The 19,287-nt window shown below is 41.0% G+C and overlaps 2 protein-coding genes across 2 annotated transcripts in view; one reads left to right on the top strand and one right to left on the bottom strand.

The window, feature by feature from the left end:
• cdh23 (cadherin-related 23) overlaps positions 1-19,287 on the top strand; it is a 200,091-nt gene that overhangs the window by 167,727 nt on the left and 13,077 nt on the right. The window contains exons 37-43 of the mRNA XM_080868676.1: positions 14,950-15,171; positions 15,256-15,375; positions 15,517-15,697; positions 16,047-16,180; positions 16,466-16,675; positions 16,943-17,050; positions 19,160-19,262. Of these exons, the coding sequence (XP_080724802.1) occupies positions 14,950-15,171; positions 15,256-15,375; positions 15,517-15,697; positions 16,047-16,180; positions 16,466-16,675; positions 16,943-17,050; positions 19,160-19,262 (1,078 nt within the window). The remainder of the gene's footprint in view (positions 1-14,949; positions 15,172-15,255; positions 15,376-15,516; positions 15,698-16,046; positions 16,181-16,465; positions 16,676-16,942; positions 17,051-19,159; positions 19,263-19,287) is intronic.
• On the bottom strand, positions 1,246-13,381 carry vsir (V-set immunoregulatory receptor). Its single transcript, XM_080868679.1, has 7 exons — positions 13,118-13,381; positions 6,170-6,571; positions 5,975-6,034; positions 5,766-5,876; positions 5,500-5,527; positions 4,936-5,111; positions 1,246-3,222 (listed from the first exon to the last, which is right to left on the bottom strand). The coding sequence occupies exons 1-7, from the start codon at positions 13,218-13,220 to the stop codon at positions 3,191-3,193; spliced, it is 912 nt and encodes a 303-aa protein (XP_080724805.1). The 5' UTR covers positions 13,221-13,381; the 3' UTR covers positions 1,246-3,190.

Genomic DNA, 19,287 nt, shown 5'->3' with positions numbered 1-19,287 from the left:
GGCATTACAACATGCTGCAAACATATCTTATTAATATCAATTCCAACAATTTTTTCCTTTAGCTACTCTCAGATCACTGAGAGTATTGAATCTGAATTCATCAGGATAATAAATAACTAACCATTTTTTGTGTTTGTAAGTGTGCATGCATGAGGTAGACATGAATAGTTCTGCCTCTATGGGCCACATTTACTAACACGTAGCGCCGCCGCAATCTGGGTTGTGACGTAAATAGTACTGCCAGACGCCACAGCTCAGTGGATGAAAAGAATGTGTTATTTTTGGCACTTGATATTAAAGTAAACTCACTGCAGCTGTGTTGGGAAAACAAAACAGACACCTACGAGCGCTATTTGGGGATTTGTAATTTACCCCATTTTTTAAAATTGGACTCATGTGTTGGCCCGGCGACCTGTTCAGGGTGTACCCTCCCTCTTGCCCCTATGATACCTAGCATAGGCTCCAGCAGTATGCAGACAGATGGGTTATTTTCAGTGTACTAATAATGGATATAAGCTCTCAAATAACACATGTAAGTGTTATATTTAAGAAATAGATGTTAAAATAATAACTGGGAAATATACTTAAATGTAATTTCAAGGTGAGTTTCAGGACAAATGATGATGATGAGTAAAGTTGAATAATACTGGTTAAGAGGATTCAGCTTCTTATACATAACAGTTTTGATCTTACTCACACTCTTGTCCGAGACACGGGTTCTGTTAAGGTCTGCTTAATGCTTTCTTATCTGCTTGACCTAATTAAGGCACAAATATGGCAAATATAAAATGCAGGAAGACAAATATAGTGGTTTCTTGATATTCTCTTTAAGTTAAATGGCTTTCATTTTGTCAAAACGAAAGCCACAATTCACATTTCTTCTTTTCCCCTTTGTGTGCTTATACAGAAGGAATAATGTACAGTACTGTATGAGTCACAAAGGCATCCACTGTCATGTAACTTGTACTTGAGTTTTGTGCTATAAATTTACTTTACACCTATAATAATGCACATTTTTTTAATGCATTGTATAAATAGTCAATGTAAAGCTGGAGAAAAAGCTGGGAAGAGAACAATGGCCATCACCGGGGATTTTCACTTATCAGTCATCTAGCTCTGTCTTTTCTCATGAAACAAGATGCTAAGCTTGTTTTATCATTTTCTCTCCTCAATGCCGGTCTCCCTCTGGTGTGCACCATCTTAGAAGCACACAAGTGGAACAACCTTGTTCTATCTGTGATGGCTCCCCAGACAGAAGTGCAGTATGTCCTTGTAATGTAATAGTTTTGGAGACCTGCCATTTGAAAGGAACAACTGAGAGACACAAGGCTTTAAAGTGCCACTTTATTATAAAAGCCACTAATAGCAGGATTCAGCGGTAATATACAGAACAAACATGCTAATTACAAGCCTTTTTGTATTTTGTTAACGTTTGCGCTCATGTCAACATGTGGTCACAGTCCAGATTTTTTTTAAAAACACACATACACAGACACACATAAGCAGGCATAATGGAAAACACAAGCATTTAAACACAAAAAACAATCATTAACTCTTAGAGAATAAAAACATCTTTACATAATAACCCGAACTGTACACTTGCTACACATCGTTCTAGAGAGGATTTCCTCCAAGCACCTCCTGTACACCTCAGTGTGAAAAAAACCCACCGGTGGTTTTTACAGTCACACTAAATAATATCAAAAATGCTGTCATATATACGTTCGCCCTTCTTCTCTTAAGCCAAGTTGTGTTCACTGATCTTAGGTTAACATTTTAAAGCTTTTTTCCCGCACTTTCACTTGAAATATTTGATATTTATCAAACAGCCCCATTGCACACGTACTAATAAAATACAAATGAATACTACAATATATTTTACCACAGTCAAATAAAAAAAATAAAAAACAAAAATATTCATAAAAGATTTACTTCCACTGCAGTGATTAAACTGTTTTAAGGTTTTTGTTGTTGTTCTTTATTTAATAAAAATCAGCTACATTCAAGAGTAAAAAACAATAAACATTTTGTTTAGAATTATTGAACTGTACACGAGCACAAGCAAGAACGTCTTTTCTGAATGCTTTTTCTAAATTCTTCCTGCAATTTTCAGCACTTTATGAGAATATTTAAGGCCACTGTGAAGGGCTGCGTTTCTGGAAGCACAGGAAGGAAAGACAGTATTTAAAGCAACAGAGTTTACGCATAGCTGAGGTAGCAAAGAAGAAATAGAAAACATGGCAAGTTCAAGTTAAAACAGAGGAACAGCATAATGCCTGTAAAAGCAAAAACTGTTCTTTTTTTGTACAAGACCTTTGGCACTTCTCTGATGATTGAGAGTTCGCTGGTGCAGACGGCTTATGTCAAATGACTAAAGGGAGAAAAGGGTGTTAAGTCGTCCTCACACCAGTTGTTCGGTTTTAAAAAAAAAAAAACATGAAGAAGAAAGAAAACAAAAACAACACTGTTTGCTTCCTGGAGATGTAACCTTCCTGCCTTCTTGTGTAAAGGTTACAACATCAACAAGTTAAAAAGTAGTCTTGTGTGGGGTCTTTTACATAGGATTGTTTCTTAGACAGCTTGTGCATTTAGCAAATACATAAAGACAGATTTACAATAAGTCTTCGGTTGGCCCCCTTACAGTTACAAAGAAACCACAAGAGTGACACAGGAAATTTACAGAAATCATTGTGAGTTCTTTAGGGTTTGACTTGCCCTAAACAACATGCCACCCCTGCACATTTTCTATAGCATGGATCTTTGGTTGGTGTGCTTGCTGACATATAGAAACCGCAATACTGACACAAATTATACAGACAGTCACGCAAAGTGCCAACACTATTATAAGCAGTGTGTTTCATCCAAACGAGGTACCTGATTCGAATGAATGGTTTGCAAGCCATCGCCAGTGTTTGGATGTAAAATGAAGCACAACAAGTCGTCACGAGCCAAAGTTCACTTTTTGCCTGCAGCTGTTGTTGCAGGTGGAAGTAGTTTATGAATCAAAGAAATGCAGCCTTCTTTTTTCCCTCCTTGGGTCCAGACAATGTACAGACTAAAATCCGGGGTTATTCTGAGATGGCTCGAAGGAGAGCGTCCGTCTGAAGGCAGAGAGAAGAGGAAGATAGTTGCGGGGCTGTTTCCAGATCAGCAGTTTGAGTGATGATTGAGGTTCAGCTCCTCTTGAAACCTACAGGAACTCTGGAAACTCAGGGATGGCAGCTGCAAGCAAAGACAGTGCATGTCAGTGAGAGCACAGAAATCATTGTAGGTATCACTATCCACCTACACAAACATACAATTCTTTTCTTTTCCTTTTTTTGTTATGTGGAAAATTAGATATGGGGGTGTTCGAACATGCAAATGTGCACTTCCTGCCTCAAACATACCTGATCTTTCAAAAGTCAAATGAAAAAATTGAAAGAATTTACTTTTTTTAACTTTTTTTTTTCCATAACTCCCACATCTCAGAGTACTACAGACACACATGGAGACTGATCAGTTCCACAGAACTACTCGTGTTTCTGAAAACTCATTAAAAAGCAGAACAACAAGGCCTTGGGTCTGGGTTGCGACATGCTAGCGATAACAGGGAAGTGCTGCTTGTTGAATTCCGCAAAGTTTAAGGTCAGCAAGTTGGAAAAAATGAAGAAGAAAGCTAAAGTGTGGCCTCCATCCATGTAACATGAAACCTTATGAGAAGCTGTGTATTTCAACATAACATCTGTGGACCACTGAAGGAAATGAGCCCCGGCATGGAAAATCCTCCTTGACAAATGTCAAAGATATTGTTTTTTATGTCGAACATATGAAGGTTTTATCAATAATTTTGACTTTTCTTTGCAGACGGGAAACATAGAGATCACACCAAGAAATGGAAAAGGCGTCCAGCTCCCCAGTAAAAGAATAATGTTTGATTGAAGAGGCGAAAACTGCAGCATATGGCACAATTTTACCTTATGTTTATGTTTCTCATTTCTGTTTGAGCTTCAGGAAGGCTTGTCCATATATTCACCTATTACAGTGTTGAAACCTTTATGGGTTGCTTAAGGCTGTATACTCAGTAAGTTGTACCTTACCCTCTTCCCATGCACATCTCAAACCGTGCTATAAGGAAATGGGGGCAATCCGCCTCAGTATGCCTGGAATGTCTGCACAGGTGTCCCAGGAATCGGCAGAAAAACACTAAGGATTGAACCCCTTAACCGTGTCTAATGTTTCAATATTATTTCAAGTTGAGTCAGAAGGAACAACTGAAGGAGCCATTAGTGTTCAATGAGAGTGCTGATGGGTGGAGAATGACTTGTGAGAAGAATTAAGAAGAGGACAGTGTAAGGGGGTGGTTTCGTGTGTGTGTGTGTGTGTGTGTGTGTGTGTGTGTGTGTGTGTGTGTGTGTGTGCGGGGGGGATGAAATCTCCTACACAATATATTTTCAGAGTCATGCAAGACTCAGCCCAGCTGTTTTTGAGTGTGCAGCTACGCACTACAAATTCACGAGCATCTTTCCACCAACACTTCCACCAAACGCAGGATGTTTCAGCAAAAGCACAGAAAGAACTAGTGGTTCTTGATTGCATCAGTCTTTTACCAGACTGAGTGCACATTTTGATATAGGTGTCTTGCAAAACCCTTGTGTGCAATGCAGTTACACGCATATCCCGGTACTTTTTCATTTTTGTTTTTTTAAGTGTTTCTTTTTTTGAGTGTGAAATAAATGTGAACAAAGTGATTTGCATTCATTCACAACAATAAGAATATCGGAACAACAGATATAACACACTAAGCCATGTAAATGACCTCTAAAAGTGAGATGACTTGCACTGCCTTTTTGGGCTTTGATGTTTACCAGTGGAAGGTCCCTTATGTCAGCGACTCAGTCTCAGCATGAATATTGTATGAGTACAAGTTGTGAGGCAGGGTGGGGGGGGTCCTACCTTCTGCTGGGAAGAATACGTCGCCATGTGCCGGAGGAGAAAGGGGTGTTCCCGGTTCGGACAACAGGTGGCGACCTGTCTCGGATGACTGCCTGGTCATGATCTGAGAAACAGTGCGGGTCTTTGTTTCTGGTGATCCCCCTCGAAACACTGGGTTTTCATGGCCCAGAGCCTCACTGAACACACACACACATACATGAAGAAGAAGCATGATTACAAGTGAGCAACTTTCAATATGACCCAGTAAACTGTTTCAAAACTTTCCTAGAGACATGCAAGAGTTTCATGTTTGTCACTTTGGATTTAATAAGGGATTTTCTGTAATGACAATTTAACACTACACTTAAATGATTAGCAGTAGGATTTGCATATACAGGACACATCATGGCAAAAGAAAAAAAATGTATACATGGTTTTAACTAGTTTATTTTAATGAGGCTAGTGGGTTTAATCTAGCTATTGTGTCACAAGTGTTGTGGCCACCGTATTCACAGTCTATTATTCTAAGGAGCAGCTGTGTTTTGAAGCTGGTCGCTGAGATCAGCTGCCTGTGGGAAACCTTACCTGTCCATCCTCACTAGCTCTTGTCCACCTGGGAGAGAGGAAATAGGAAATGGGCCATTGTAAATGAATTGAAACAAAGCGGAACACTACAAAAAGACTATGAATGCGCTTCCTACTGTGTGAAATACAGTTAATCGAGCTCACTGACAGGAAACGTGTCAGAACAAACACTATGGGAAGTCCAGTGTGAGAGACTTATGTGGCCCAAAGGTGGAAATTAAGTGTGAGTGTGTGTGTAGCTGTTTGTGCACATCAGTAATACATACGTCTTCCTAACGGTGAATTCTCCCTCTGTTTGTACACGAGCACTAGAATAAGAGGCAGGGACAGCAGAGCCACGATGCAGGCTGTTATAGCCAAGGCCACTGGCACAGAGCCTAGGGAAGCAACAGACAGGCTGTGAGTTTAATAACATCACGAAATAACTGCCTCAGACATTTATTGGTTGAAGGCCTGAATAATGTTTCATACTTACTTGCAGTACTTGCAGTTGGTGTGGGATCCCAGACAGTGCAATTCTGAAATCCTTTCCTTGCTGGAAAGAGATAAATAAATCGGTTCTCACTCGTGTCAAAACAGTTTCACTGTTCAGCAACATCAGCTCCTGAGCTTCTTGCAAAATATATTATTGATAACCTTAGTGCACATTCACAGCGTTTGACATACTTACGCGGTATAACTTGTAGAATAACATGGTTGTAGGCTTTCTGCACCAAGCTATGTTTTTTGAATTCTAGAATCCCACAGCAGTAGCGGCCCTGGTCCGAAGGTTTCACATTCTCTAGAATCAACCAGTGGTTGTGCCCCATGCGATCCATCTTCACTCCTGGTGGCAATGTGCTGTTACGGTGTGGGTGAGAAAAATTCCTTGGGCCCATTCCTGGATGACAGTGCTGGTCACTGTGGGCTGTGAAGAGCCAAGTGCTCCTCACAACATCGTTGGGGGAAAGCAGGGTACCTTTCTGGACGCACGTCATGTTGACTCTTGCACCTTCAGGACAGGTGTAGTACAGGTGGGGAGGAGAAGCAATCAGCGTGGAATGGGGCTGGGCGTGGTGTGTCTCACCTTTAGCTAGAGAGAAAAGACAAAAGCAATGGAAGAATGTAGTGCATTCAACTTCCTTTGAGATGGTACCTCCTCCTTTCTACGTATCCATAGAAATGTTTAAGTTTAGGGATGCTAATGTTAGGGTGTCGCTACTGAAAGAGGCGGGACAGTGAAACTTGTGGCCAGCTTTTAATAGGATCACACCAACTACAACAGTGATGCAAATGAGTTCTCAGATCATTTGCATCTTCACTGTGTGTACTCATGGGTGAGACTGTGCCATATTGATTTATTTCTGTTTGCTTATTTAATAACACTTCAATGTAGTATAAATATGATTATTTATTAAAATTGGGATAAAGTGTAGGTGTAGAGTAAAGTGTAAGAAAGTGGCTGTGAGTGTGAGTCAATCCAAGGGTACAGATATGTATAGTATAGTTGAATGGATGTATAGATGTATAACTGCACATGTTTTACGTATACATATCAGTGTGGAGTGCGTCACTGACGGATCATTTGCTGGTATAACTTTGGAACGAGAAGACAGGAAGGAGAAGTAGGATCATATAAGTTTATACTTCTTCATTCTAATAAAACAAAAACAAAAATGAGTCTTTTATTTGCTGATGTTTTATATATTGCTTTTTTATTATTATTATTATTATTTTGTTTCAACAACTCCCATAAAGCTCAAAGTACTCAAAGCAACCTTTCTGGTTGTTCCTACTAAAGACTTACTAAACTAAGTCTCCAGCACTATATTTCACCATAATGACAAACACAGAGTCACAAGGTCAAAGCAATAATAGCCATTCTTGTTATTATTCTGTTCGGTTCAGATCACACAAATTCCCTATAGCTGTCTATTACAGATGACCCAGAAAAACCAGAGGAAAAAAGGAAGTACAAATATAAGTCGCATCTGGTTTGGCAGCGGGCCTTTCCAGGGTACAAACTGCCAGGGAAAAATTACATAACGAAAGATTTTAAAAAAGCAAAGGATAAAACCCTACAGTGACATTTTGATAATAACATGTTTTGAGCAATTTGAAATTAATGTAGAAAATAAATGGCAGGTCTGCTGAAATTAGTTGCACACCTAAAAGTTGCGCTGAGTTGAGTTCCTGCCAGGTACAGTGAGTCATTGCACAAGTAACCACAGTAAAAGCAGTAATTTTATCACCTGCCAAACTTAACATGGGCTTTAGTGGCACACTTCTGCATGCTTCCTGGGTTTTTGTGCAAAGTTTGCTTCCTATTTTGTACATTTAAACTGTGGTTAAAAATCATGCATAGTTTGCTGTCTTGAAAAATATACAAATGTCCTGAGGGAGTTAAATCTCTTGTTCCTCTTTGTGAGCTACAGAAATATAGGCAGGAACTTCTTCATCTCTTAAAATGGGGACAGTATAAAAAAAAATCCCACTGAAGTTCTGTTTATTAACTTTAAATATCATCTTGCTGTTTGGTATTAATACACAGCAATTGTTGTGTATCGATATGTGTATTAATATCTCAAAGGATGGTACGCTCAAAGATCTTCTGCACACACTCATGTACATTCAGGAAACCGGCTGCACAGCTGTGAGCTCGTTCTCAGCTTATTGCATAAACCTTTCTCCCTCTCTCACTCTCTGCCTCAACCACATCCTGTTGTGAATTCTTCAGTGTTGCAGTGGAATGCATGAATAGATAAACATAAATTGTGTGCTTTCAATGATTATTGCATTGCAAAAACACAACAAAATTAGCTCATCCTCAGGCTAGGCAGTGTGATGCCACTCTCAGAACCTCACTTTAAAGCAGACACATGATCTGGAAAATGCACACCCTATATAACGCCTCGCTATGTTGTAAAAGAGCAGCGTAAAAAGGCTGTCATTCTCTAGCTTTGTCAACGGACTCATTATTTTGTAATGATCTGCCTTTGTAACAGATGATTAAAGAATGCTTACTGCTGCAAAAGTTACAGGAAGGCTGCATGCACGGGTGCGTGTGTGGGTGGACTGCAGAGAAAGAAGAGTTTGCCCACGTATGTGTATCTTTTATAATGACACCATGGCAAAATTTTACAGTAAATGTGTGTGTGTATGTGTGTGTGTCCATATCTCTGTTTGGGAAAGTCAGGGTGGAGTCTCAGTCAATGCCAGAATTTGGGGAGTGGACTTCCTTCCTGAGTTATCCCAGCACATAAACACTTCCACTCCCCGTTTCTTGCTCATTATTCCACGAAGCCAAACTTCAGATGTTGCAAACTTCGTGTTTCTTTATGTGATAAAAACCTCGAGCAGGTTGGACCACTACCCACAATGCCAGTAATTATAGCGTTGGAGATGACTGTCCCTGCTGATTTATGCTCACTATTAATGTTGGGGATTAACCTGTAAATCAGAGTCTTGATTAAACTATTTAAATGTGTATAAAATGCCAGTCATTATTTCCTAGCACATCTTTACTGTATTTGTCTACACAACTATTTAAAAAAAAACCCTAAAGATCAGCTTTCCTACAATATGAGGCAATACATTAACCAGTTTACACATTACTTACACAATTACTTGATCATTCAAACAGTGGGGGATTAACTTTGTTGTGCCTGCCGCATTACAGCCATATCCCAAACTTTAAAAACTTTGGTCCTAACTCTTTGTGTTTGCACAGATTCATTTTAACTTGTTCTGCTGACCTGCTTGTTGCGGTGCGTTCTCTAGTAATAGTTTTCTTAGAGAGCTACTGCTTCGTTTAAAGTCTTTTCCCCTGCTAGTTATGAAAAAAATAAGCTGACAAGCTTCATCAAAGAAAGAAAAGTAATTTAAAAGCTCCCATGTTTTATTAGTTCCCTAACAAGTTCAGTTATGTTGTTCTATGTAGCTGTATAATTTAGATAGTTAAATCTCCAAAGTAACTACCCATGTTTTTGTGAATCACTGAAAGCACTTCCACATGCGTCTAAGCCTGCAGAAACTTTTGCTTTGAATGTGATTAGAGTGGATTTAACTACTTGCTGGCTCTTACTGGCAGTGCTACTTATTTGTAAGGGGAAGCTGCACCGTGCAAACAAGCCAGAATTAATAAGCACACAAGTGTTTTTGTCTAAATATTAACAGAATCAGCTGCTGTTAAATACAGCAGAACAGTCGATCACCTTTCCTCTTTCATTGGCTGGCACATTTGTTTGCACAGTATGTGTGCATCGTGTGTGTGTGTGTGTGTGTGTGTGTGTGTGTGTGTGTGTGTGTGTGTGTGTGTGTGTGTGTGTGTGTGTGTGTGTGTGTGTGTGTGTGTGTGTGTGTGTGTGTGTGTGTGTAACACAATGTTAGGTCGATGCCATAATTCTGTATTTGGGGCTGAACTCTACTGGAGCCATTGTGTGTTAGGAAAAGCAATAGGAAGACCTGGGATGGTGATTAAAGTGAAACTTTTATCCCCCCACTGTTCATGGCTTCCTAGTGGGACAATAGGAGAGGAAGCCCTTCGCCTCTCCTGTTTCACACCCACCCTACCTTCCTCTTCTCCTAATTTCATTTTGACAGCTCTTTAAGCTTTCTGTAGACCTATTTCACAGAAGTGATGCATATCGAAGGCGAGAGTAAAGACAGCATTTTTTTCGGTAAATATAGCTAAATGTTAACTAATTGCTGGGGGAACAGCTTGGAAGAGCTAATGTGCACACACATTTCTTACCGACAACGCTGTGATCTTTAAATAGGTATTCAAAGGAAATGAACATGATTTTTTTTAGCATGCCAAGTGGGTGGCGTTTGCAGTGTCGGTACTACCTGAGCTGTCTCGATGTGGTTTCCAAACCAACAAGCTATGCCATGTGTCTGGAACAGTCTGATTTTCTCTTGCATGTATACAACAGACGTGTTTTTGGCTCAATTATACATATAAGTTTCCTCCTCTGATCACTGTTCTCAGAATCCTGATAGCCCCCGAGGGCCCAGAAACAGGCCCTCCTTTGTATTAAGGCAGAATGCCACCTGTTTAGGACATGTTGCCACTGACAGCTTTCTTTCGTTCAGACATGGATGATAGTCTGTGCTGATTAAACATATATTAACCCTGCTAAAATTTCCCCACCTTTGACGTCTTGAATAACCCTGTGGTGAGTCTGCACGGTGATATTACCTCATGTTACAGAAGCTGCTGAACCCTTCAGATAAATCTGGTTTTCTCAAACTGCATTAATCCTCTACTTGCAAGTGTTGTTTCCCAACACATATCCTGCCCTTTTCACACCCACTGTAATGGTAATGATGATCAAACCCATTACAGGGTGTTAGTGAAAGCAGCAGGAGACGAGCTCCTCTCTAAAGTAAGAGAGTTTCAGTTAAAGCCCCTGGCATGAAATGGCAAACAGATGCACCTTTTCAGCAACAGGAAGCCTTTTAAATATGTTGCTCTACACTCTACATTGTCACAAAGGGAAGTGGTTATGGGTCACAGCTGCAGGTCAACGTTTAGAGATTTACATTTTCTTATAATAATCTGATGTGCCCCTTGGTACTTTGTAAACTAAATTTGTGGCAGCATTTTCCAAAATAACGTGTGCACTTTGTGTGTTTAATTTGTCTTCCTCTTTCTTTTCTTCTTGACATAATAAATGGCATGTAAATGGTTGTGTAATGACAGCTTTGTGAGAAGTTTTACAACACGATTGCACAATTATTTCCTCACTTTAAAAATGAAGGTGGCCTCTCATTTCAGACGTGGAAATGAGCAGACGTGGGCCTTTCTGTCTTTTCAAAAATGGTAAAAATCCGGGGATTACATCATTTTTAAAAACTGACTTCATTATTATAAACTAACTTCCTCTTTTTACTTTGACCTTGCCTTCCTGTTTTTCACTACATCGTCCAGTGTTAAACCTTTTCTGGCACAGTTTAATGTCTTCATATCTCAGGTCGCATTAGGTTGAAAGCAGAGTCAAGGTTCCACCAACAGTGGTCATCACTGTGTCCTTGAGCTGTTCAGAGAAACGCCCTTGCGAGAGAAAACCCCTTGCTAGCAGCATGAAGGCCGCTGCTTTTGGTGACTCATATTATGATTTTACTACAAATGCACAGACCTTTCAAAATCTGATGACCAGAAAAATTTCAAGCCGAAGACGGGGCCTCCCCCTCCCCATCTTCAGCTTATTGCTGCATAGGTAAAAGATTTGCCCATCTGGCACATGTGACCAAGCACAATCCCTGCCACAACACGAGCAGAAAAGGAGGCAGAGAAAGAATGAGTAATTTTATTTTTACTCACTGGTTGGAAAATTGGCACCGTTTGGTTCCAGTTTTTTTTTATGGGGAAGACACCCACTGCTGGCAGTGGCAAAAACAGCTGTTTTCATCATAAGCTGAAAGGAAGGAAACGTCCCAACAAGGAAGACATAACAAGACTGAAAGGAGGAAACTGTCTTAAACGATACGGATTTCATTGTGCTGCATAAACAATTCAGAAACATATCAAATGGTATATCTGAGTCACTGAATGTTTTGGCTTTATACCTGAATCCCCACAAGCAACTGCTCTAGAAACGCTTTGATTTGTATAGAGTTTAAGTAAAACATTACATTCGCTTTTGGGTGAGCTTATTTAAATCCTAAAGGCGAAAGCTGATAACCTCTCCCGAGTTTTTAAGCGGCGTTTGAAGTGACGGACCCTACACCCCGGAGGCGACAGCTGCATCTCTTCTCTCCTCCGCCGTCAGTTGCCTAAACTTCAGCCAATCCCAAATTCCCTTTTATAAAATAAATAAATGAAGTGTGGGTATGATCGCAGCTCCCAGCTGAATCCCCAATAAATTCCAAGAAAACAGAAACCTACGGACGTCTTAAAAAGATATCTATGTGCAGTTCTTGCGCTGCACGGCACAAGGAAGTCTTTTCCTCAACTTCTTTCAGAGGATCAACTTCTTGCGTTTTTGCAGCCGCCTCTTTTCGTGTCCGCTGCATTTATTTTACAAGTTGTTTTGAAACCTGGGGGGGGGGGGGGGGGGGGGGTCTTCTGATCTCGTCAAGCTCAAAGTCGCTGACTTTAAGGTGGATTTACACTCCACTGGGCTGCATCCATGGCGGGCGGTTTAAACAGCTCCACGCCAGATGTTCTGTCTCAAAACAGCAACAAACCAACTCAGTAAAAACCTAGAGACACGCGAGATAAAATAACGGGCTTACAGGGTCGCTGCGTTCAAGTGCATGTCGTAAAAAGCTAACAGAGGTTAAAATATCAAAGTCAGAGTGTGCAGAGGGTTTACTGTCATTGGTACAGACACGTAAGACACAGCAAGTTGGCTGTTTTGTCCATCTAGATGCTTTTTAGATCTATATATATATATATATATATCGTTAGCTTCATAGCATAAGTGCCTAAGTCATTGACTTAGTCAAATGACTTAGGCAATTATGCTATGAAGCTAACGATATATCAGTGTGTGACAGGTGACTTTTCTAAAACAGAGAATCCATCTGTGACTCCAGTCAACTAGCCGCTCACTAAACAACACAACTGACAAGTTCATACACGCCCGGATCAGCCAGTTAAGCGAGTCTTAAAAGGATGGACGTGTGTGCTTACCTCCAGCTATGCAAAGCAAAAGCGACCAAAACACGAACTTCTTTCCCCAGACTGATGAGCGACGGAGTGAGACCCATTCCATGGCTGTCCGGATAAACAACATTTGGCTTTCAACTAGATCTACAAGTAGCCTTTGTTCAACTTTCTTCCCATTCAGTCTAAAACTAGGCGACTTGTCTGAACTTTACTCCAGAACAGTTGGGGAGGTTTATCGTCCCTTGTCTCTCCAGCTTCTCTGAGTTGTGAAGCAGCGTGACAGTCCCTTATTCGCTCCTCCTCATTGTTTCCCTTTCTCTCTCTCTCGCTCTCAGTGACCCACCCACTATCCTTTCTCGCAAAAAGAGCCTCACAGATACTAGTTTGTTTTTTAACGGCAATATTGATATAAATGTTTAGGGATTTAAAAATTATGTATATATTTATTTTTGTGTTCCTGTCTGTTAGACTTATATTAAAAGAGTTTGAGCTGTTTTCAGTGGTGCAAAGTTTAAAATGTTGCATCATCACATTTTTGGGGGCAGCCTGCAGGCTTTTACATCTGCATACTGTAATCGCACCAAAGTATTACCTTATCAGCTCGCTCAGTCATTGTTTATATTATTGTTAGCTTTCACACGGTAGTTAGCAAATGACCATCAAGACATATGTTGACTCGACATGTGTTGCACATAGTATTGAGGGTGCTGGAGTCTTTTGGTGGAGAAAACAAACCCTAATTATGTGATTAAACTGTTTCTAAATGAGCTTGTTCTGTTAACGGACATTTTCAGACTGGTGCATATCTGACCACTATATCTGTGAGATGTCACAATATCAGGAAATGTCTGCTGACTTGTAAGATTTTACTTCTAGTTAGGTATGTCTAGAAATATCTAGACGTTTAGTCTGTGATAGTCTGCAGGCCAGAAGACGTGTTTTGGAGTGGTAGAATATATTTCTGATAAATCTCAATAATGTTTATTGCGAATGCTCAGTATCCAGTTTGTAGCAAACTGGGATTTTGTTTGTTTCCAATCAGATTTTTTTCAGGCACAATTAAGACTGAGATGACCCCAGTGGCATCACGAGGACACAAAACATAAACGTGACAGTAAGAGAGCTCTTTTACAAGTAAACTGATCTTCCTGTGAAAAACGATCGCACTTCACCTTTGGGCCTTGAAAGTTTTACTGACGTCTTTTCTTTTTTTTTGATTTTGCCAAAAACTATTTAGAGTAAACAAAGCTGTGGTGATATTCAGGTTATCACTTGGTGGGTTTTGTTTTTGGAGCATTATAAAATTCGAATGACGAATTTAACCCCCCCAGCCTGAAGGGCCAGGTTAGTCGCTCGTTCTTATTGCAGCACTGGTTGGGGAACTGGTGGAGCAGGAACTTGCATGACCTTTATCTCTTGCAGTGATACCTTTACTTCTGCTGATGTGTCAAGATCTGAACAACCAGAAATGAGTTGGAACAGGCTGGGCTTTATGGCTCACTTTCATGATTTTGCAGTTTTGGTTCTCACAAGATATTCTTTCAGCAAACAATGCACCTGTTTTTATTTATTTGTTTTATTATTCCTTCATGTAAAGTGAATGCTGAATATCCAGTGTCACATGAGAGCATCACAAGTGTTTTGTTGTGTTGTTGACCTTTGCACGCCCAACTGATGATAACTCATTGTAGTTTCATTGTAATTGTAATACAAAAGAAGTATGAACTCATATTGAGACCCTTGCAGCTTCAGTTGCCACAAGTTAATCGTTTTTTTGTCATTCACATAAATAAAATCACTCTAAACAGAGCATGCAGCTGTGAATGCTTTTCTGTGTTTCTCTGTGTGTAATGCAGACCTCAACCACCATCTACGTTCGTATTGTGGATGAGAACGATAACGCCCCGGAGTTCCCCGAAGAGGAGTACGTCACAGTGCTGAGCGAGGGACCGGAGACAGTGGGTGCCACCATCGCTACGGTAACGGCCATTGACCCAGATGAGGGTTTGAACGGCACCTTGCGATATGCCATCGCTTCAGGCAACCTGATCCAGACTTTTAACATCAACAGCATCACGGTGAGACATAAGAGCAGTTATGCTGAAGCGTCACAAGCAGCAGCAGAAAAATGTTAACCTTCTGTTAATGCTGTGTTTATTTAGGGGAGAATTACCGCTGTGAAGGAGCTGGACTTTGAGATCAGCAACGGACATTATGCGCTGGTGGTCACAGCTACGGACCAGTGTCCAAAACCTGCTCTTCGCCTGACATCTAGCACAACAGTGATGACGAACACTCATATTTATATTTACAGAATAACACACACATAGAAATCCTCCCACATGCATTCTGCATTTTATCGAGGATCGCCTTCGTCTGTGTACCAGCTCTCATTTGACTCTCCCCTCCTGTCCCCTCTTTAGGTGTTGGTGAACGTCCTGGATATAAACGACGTGACACCCACTTTTCCCAGAGCCTACGAGGGACCTTTTGAAGTTACTGAAGGTCAGCCAGGGCCTCGGGTGTGGACGCTCCAAGCCAGGGATGAAGACTCCGGGCTCAACGGCAAAGTGGAGTACAGCATCACCGGTGGAGATTTCCAAAGTTCGTATCAGACTGATTTGCTGTGGTGACGGTAAACTGTTATGAAATCCCTCAAAACGTCTCTGAACATCCTGAGAACATTACAGTTATTGTGAAGGGCACCGTCTCGTAACACTTCCTGGAAACATGTCCAAAATGTCCTTGCAACATTGTAACCTGACTATTAAGTAACCAAATTTTATAGTCGTATAAAAGGGACGTGCAGCATTTTCACAACCGAGGCAGGGCGTTTCAGGGACATCACCTTTAGTGAAGTAGAGAACCTTTAGATAACGTCACATAAGAAGCCTAGGAACACCCCCTTCTACACTGATATGCATCTCCACTCTCTTATATGTTTTTCTGTCAGACGAGTTCATGGTTTCCCCAGTGGAGGGTGAGCTTCGAGTGAGAAAGGATGTAGAGCTCGACAGAGAGACCACTGCCTTCTATAACATCACTGTCACAGCCCGAGATCTGGGAACCCCATCTCGCAACAGCTCGGTGGGCCACGCTTTCACACATAAGCACCCACACACTCTGCCATGTCTGTTACTGTGTGTTAAATGTGGCTTAGTTCTATTATTTGCTTACTATACACATTAACCACATGTAGGATACTATATATCACCTGAATGACTGCTGTAGTTTTTTTAATCTCTTTATGTCACATAACCCACAATATAAAAAAATCATAATAAAGTCTTGTTTTTATGGGTTTATTAATAGCTGTTCAACCAGCTTGAACTGAATGCCTTTATTTTTAAAGGTGGCTCTTATTTTTTTCAGGTGCTGGTGGGGGTTTATGTTCTTGATATCAATGATAACGACCCGGTCCTCCTTAACCTGCCTTACAACACAAGTGTAAGTGAAGGCGCGTCAGTACACACGTCTGTGGCCAGAGTCCGGGCGCAAGATGCAGACAGCGGACGCAACGCACTGCTCACTTATAACATCACTGCTGGCAACCAGGATGGAGCCTTCTACATCAATGACACAGTGAGAGAACTGGGTGGTGGGGTTTAGGCTGAAAAAGGTGGAGCAGGTGGTAGAAGATAAAGAAGCATCCAAGAGCTTCTAGATTTAGTCCCAGATCAGTTTATCAGTTTAGTTTAACCTATGGAAGTGTTTAGGCTCCCTTTAATCTGCAGTCCAGCTAAATACATTAGCTGTGTATAGACTATAAATAAAAAGCTTATGTGACAGGATATGAATTTGTCTTTTTTTTTAGATAAGGGTGAAATATGTCTCTTGTTTGTATCACAGACTGGTGTCGTCCAGGTCAACAGACCACTAGACAGAGAGCGAGTAGCTGAATACACACTCACCATCACCGTCAAAGACAACCCCGAGAATCCCCGCATCGCTCGTAGGGTAAGCTCACTCTCCTGTGTGCATTTGTTGCAAGTGTTTGCATGCTATCACCCTGACAGTTTCACAGAGAGACCAATGAACCCATCTGCCTGCAAATAAAATAGTGTGTCTTTGCAGCTTATCTCGGGAATTTAACTGCAAGCGTGGTTTTTAGGTTATGCACAAATAGTTGTTTCACGAAAGCACTTGCCATAATGTGAATGAAATGTAAATGAGCCCTTCAAACTCTGGGTGATTGCTTTAGTTTGAACGATGAACAAGGCACAAATGGGTAATATAGCCCTAAATCACAACAACAGTGACCTCAAGTTGATTTATATTGTACAATAACAGATGCCCACCATAACAGAGAGAAAACCCAACAATCAGACACGCCTACGAGCAAGCATTTGATGACAGTGGAAAGGAGAAACTCTTTTAACAGGAAAACTGCAACAGAACCAGGCTCTGGGAGGGGCGGCCAGCTTCTGCGTTGTGTTGGTGGTGAGTTCTGACTCACATGGACAAGCCAAATGCCTTCTGGAGAATAGATTTTATGGCCAGACGAGACATCATCAACTTCACCTGAAATCAGCAGCTTGATGTTTGAAACTTGACACAGCTGGGTGCTACAACAGGAAAATGATCCAAACACACATCAAAACTGGTTTTCCAGTGGATAAAGCAGTAAACGTTAGGCTTTTTGATTGGTGTTCCTAAAGCCCCAACCTTAACCCCATGCTTAAAACTAGCATGTGCCAGGAAACCAACTAAAGTATATGAATTCTACCAAATCTACCAAGGAGAATGGTCAAATATCCAGCCTAAGTTATGCAAAAGCTTGTTAATGTCTACCAAAAGCATGTATGCATGCTGTACTGGAAAAAGAAAACTTCGAAGTTTTAAAAGTTTAAAAGCCCATGTTTATCACAAGGTGACCTGGAGGCCAGCTTGAGGGAAAGGACCCAAAAGCAGACTCAGTAAGCTCAGCGATGAATTTACACTTGATTTATTCAGTGATATCAAAGCCATTTACAAACACCAAAACCCACAACAAGCCCACAAGATATTAAACAACTATTTACATGAATATGTACAATATGGGGAAGATGTGCGGAGCGTCAGTGAGGTGGAGGGGAGACTTCTTAGGGAAACTCAGGAGCGGAAGACGGGCACAGATGACTGGTTTAACCAGAACAGGATTACAGTCTCCTCCAGGGCACAGGGAGAACAGAGACAATGAGGCAAAGTGAGCCAGGAAATCTGAGGAGTGATTCAGTAGGTGTGGCTGCTTACTTGGATCAGAGCGGTTTTCCAATTGGGAGGCGTCGTCGTGAACCCAAGTGAATGGTTTTGTGGCAGGGAATCCAGAGCTTCAGTGGGCAGGGTGGAGGCAGTGATAGTGGAGGAAATCCACTGAGGGAGGTGAAGGAGATTGCCTGACTCCGCCTCAAGGTGGACCCAGGAAGAACACCGCCAGCCCCGACACACCCGCCACTCAGTTGTATGGTGACAAATTTACCATGACATTCATGCCCATGATGACTGTATATAAACCTTTGATCACAACTATAAAAGTTATATAATGTAACAAGTGCAAAGTGCAAACGGTGGATTCATGTAAGAAAAATAGAAAAACTTTCAATCTAAGGTTTTCTATGCCCATTTTGCTCTACTAGGTACAGTGATACGTGAGTTCAAATGAAGTTCATCTTTGAAAGTTACATAATTTTGATACTTTAAGAGTTATAAGACACTTCTGTTTATACCTATGTCCCACCTGTTTTTTGATACTTTACTTCCTGCATCGTGTTCATATGTGGTCTTTTTACTTAAAGCGAGAGTAACATAGTTCATCAAACTGCAGTTGTGAGGTTTTCTTTAAACGCACCATGCATCTGTGGGAAAAGGTGTGAAACTGTTCTTCTTGCCTGCAGAGATGTGAACCGCTAAGAGTCTGAATGCAGTCCATTAGTGCATGCAACAAAGTAGTGCAAAATCTGTCTGATCTGACGTCTGATATCTCTATATTAGTTTGCAGGTTGACTGACCTATATTTGTCTCTTGCTTGCTGTGTCACACAGTCTTCTAAGCATTTTCTTTCCATGAATCTTTTGTCCCACACACCAGGATTCAGACTTCTTGGTTATCACCATTTTGGATGAGAATGACAATAGGCCTGTGTTTACCAGGAGCAGCTACAGGGCTGAAATCACAGAAAACTCTGCTGCAGGTAGCATCCGTGTGTGTGTGGGTGT

Source organism: Rhamphochromis sp. 'chilingali' (assembly GCF_963969265.1).
Source record: "Rhamphochromis sp. 'chilingali' genome assembly, chromosome: 20".
Lineage (NCBI taxonomy): Eukaryota > Metazoa > Chordata > Actinopteri > Cichliformes > Cichlidae > Rhamphochromis > Rhamphochromis sp. 'chilingali'.
This window is presented reverse-complemented; position numbering and strand designations above follow the sequence as displayed.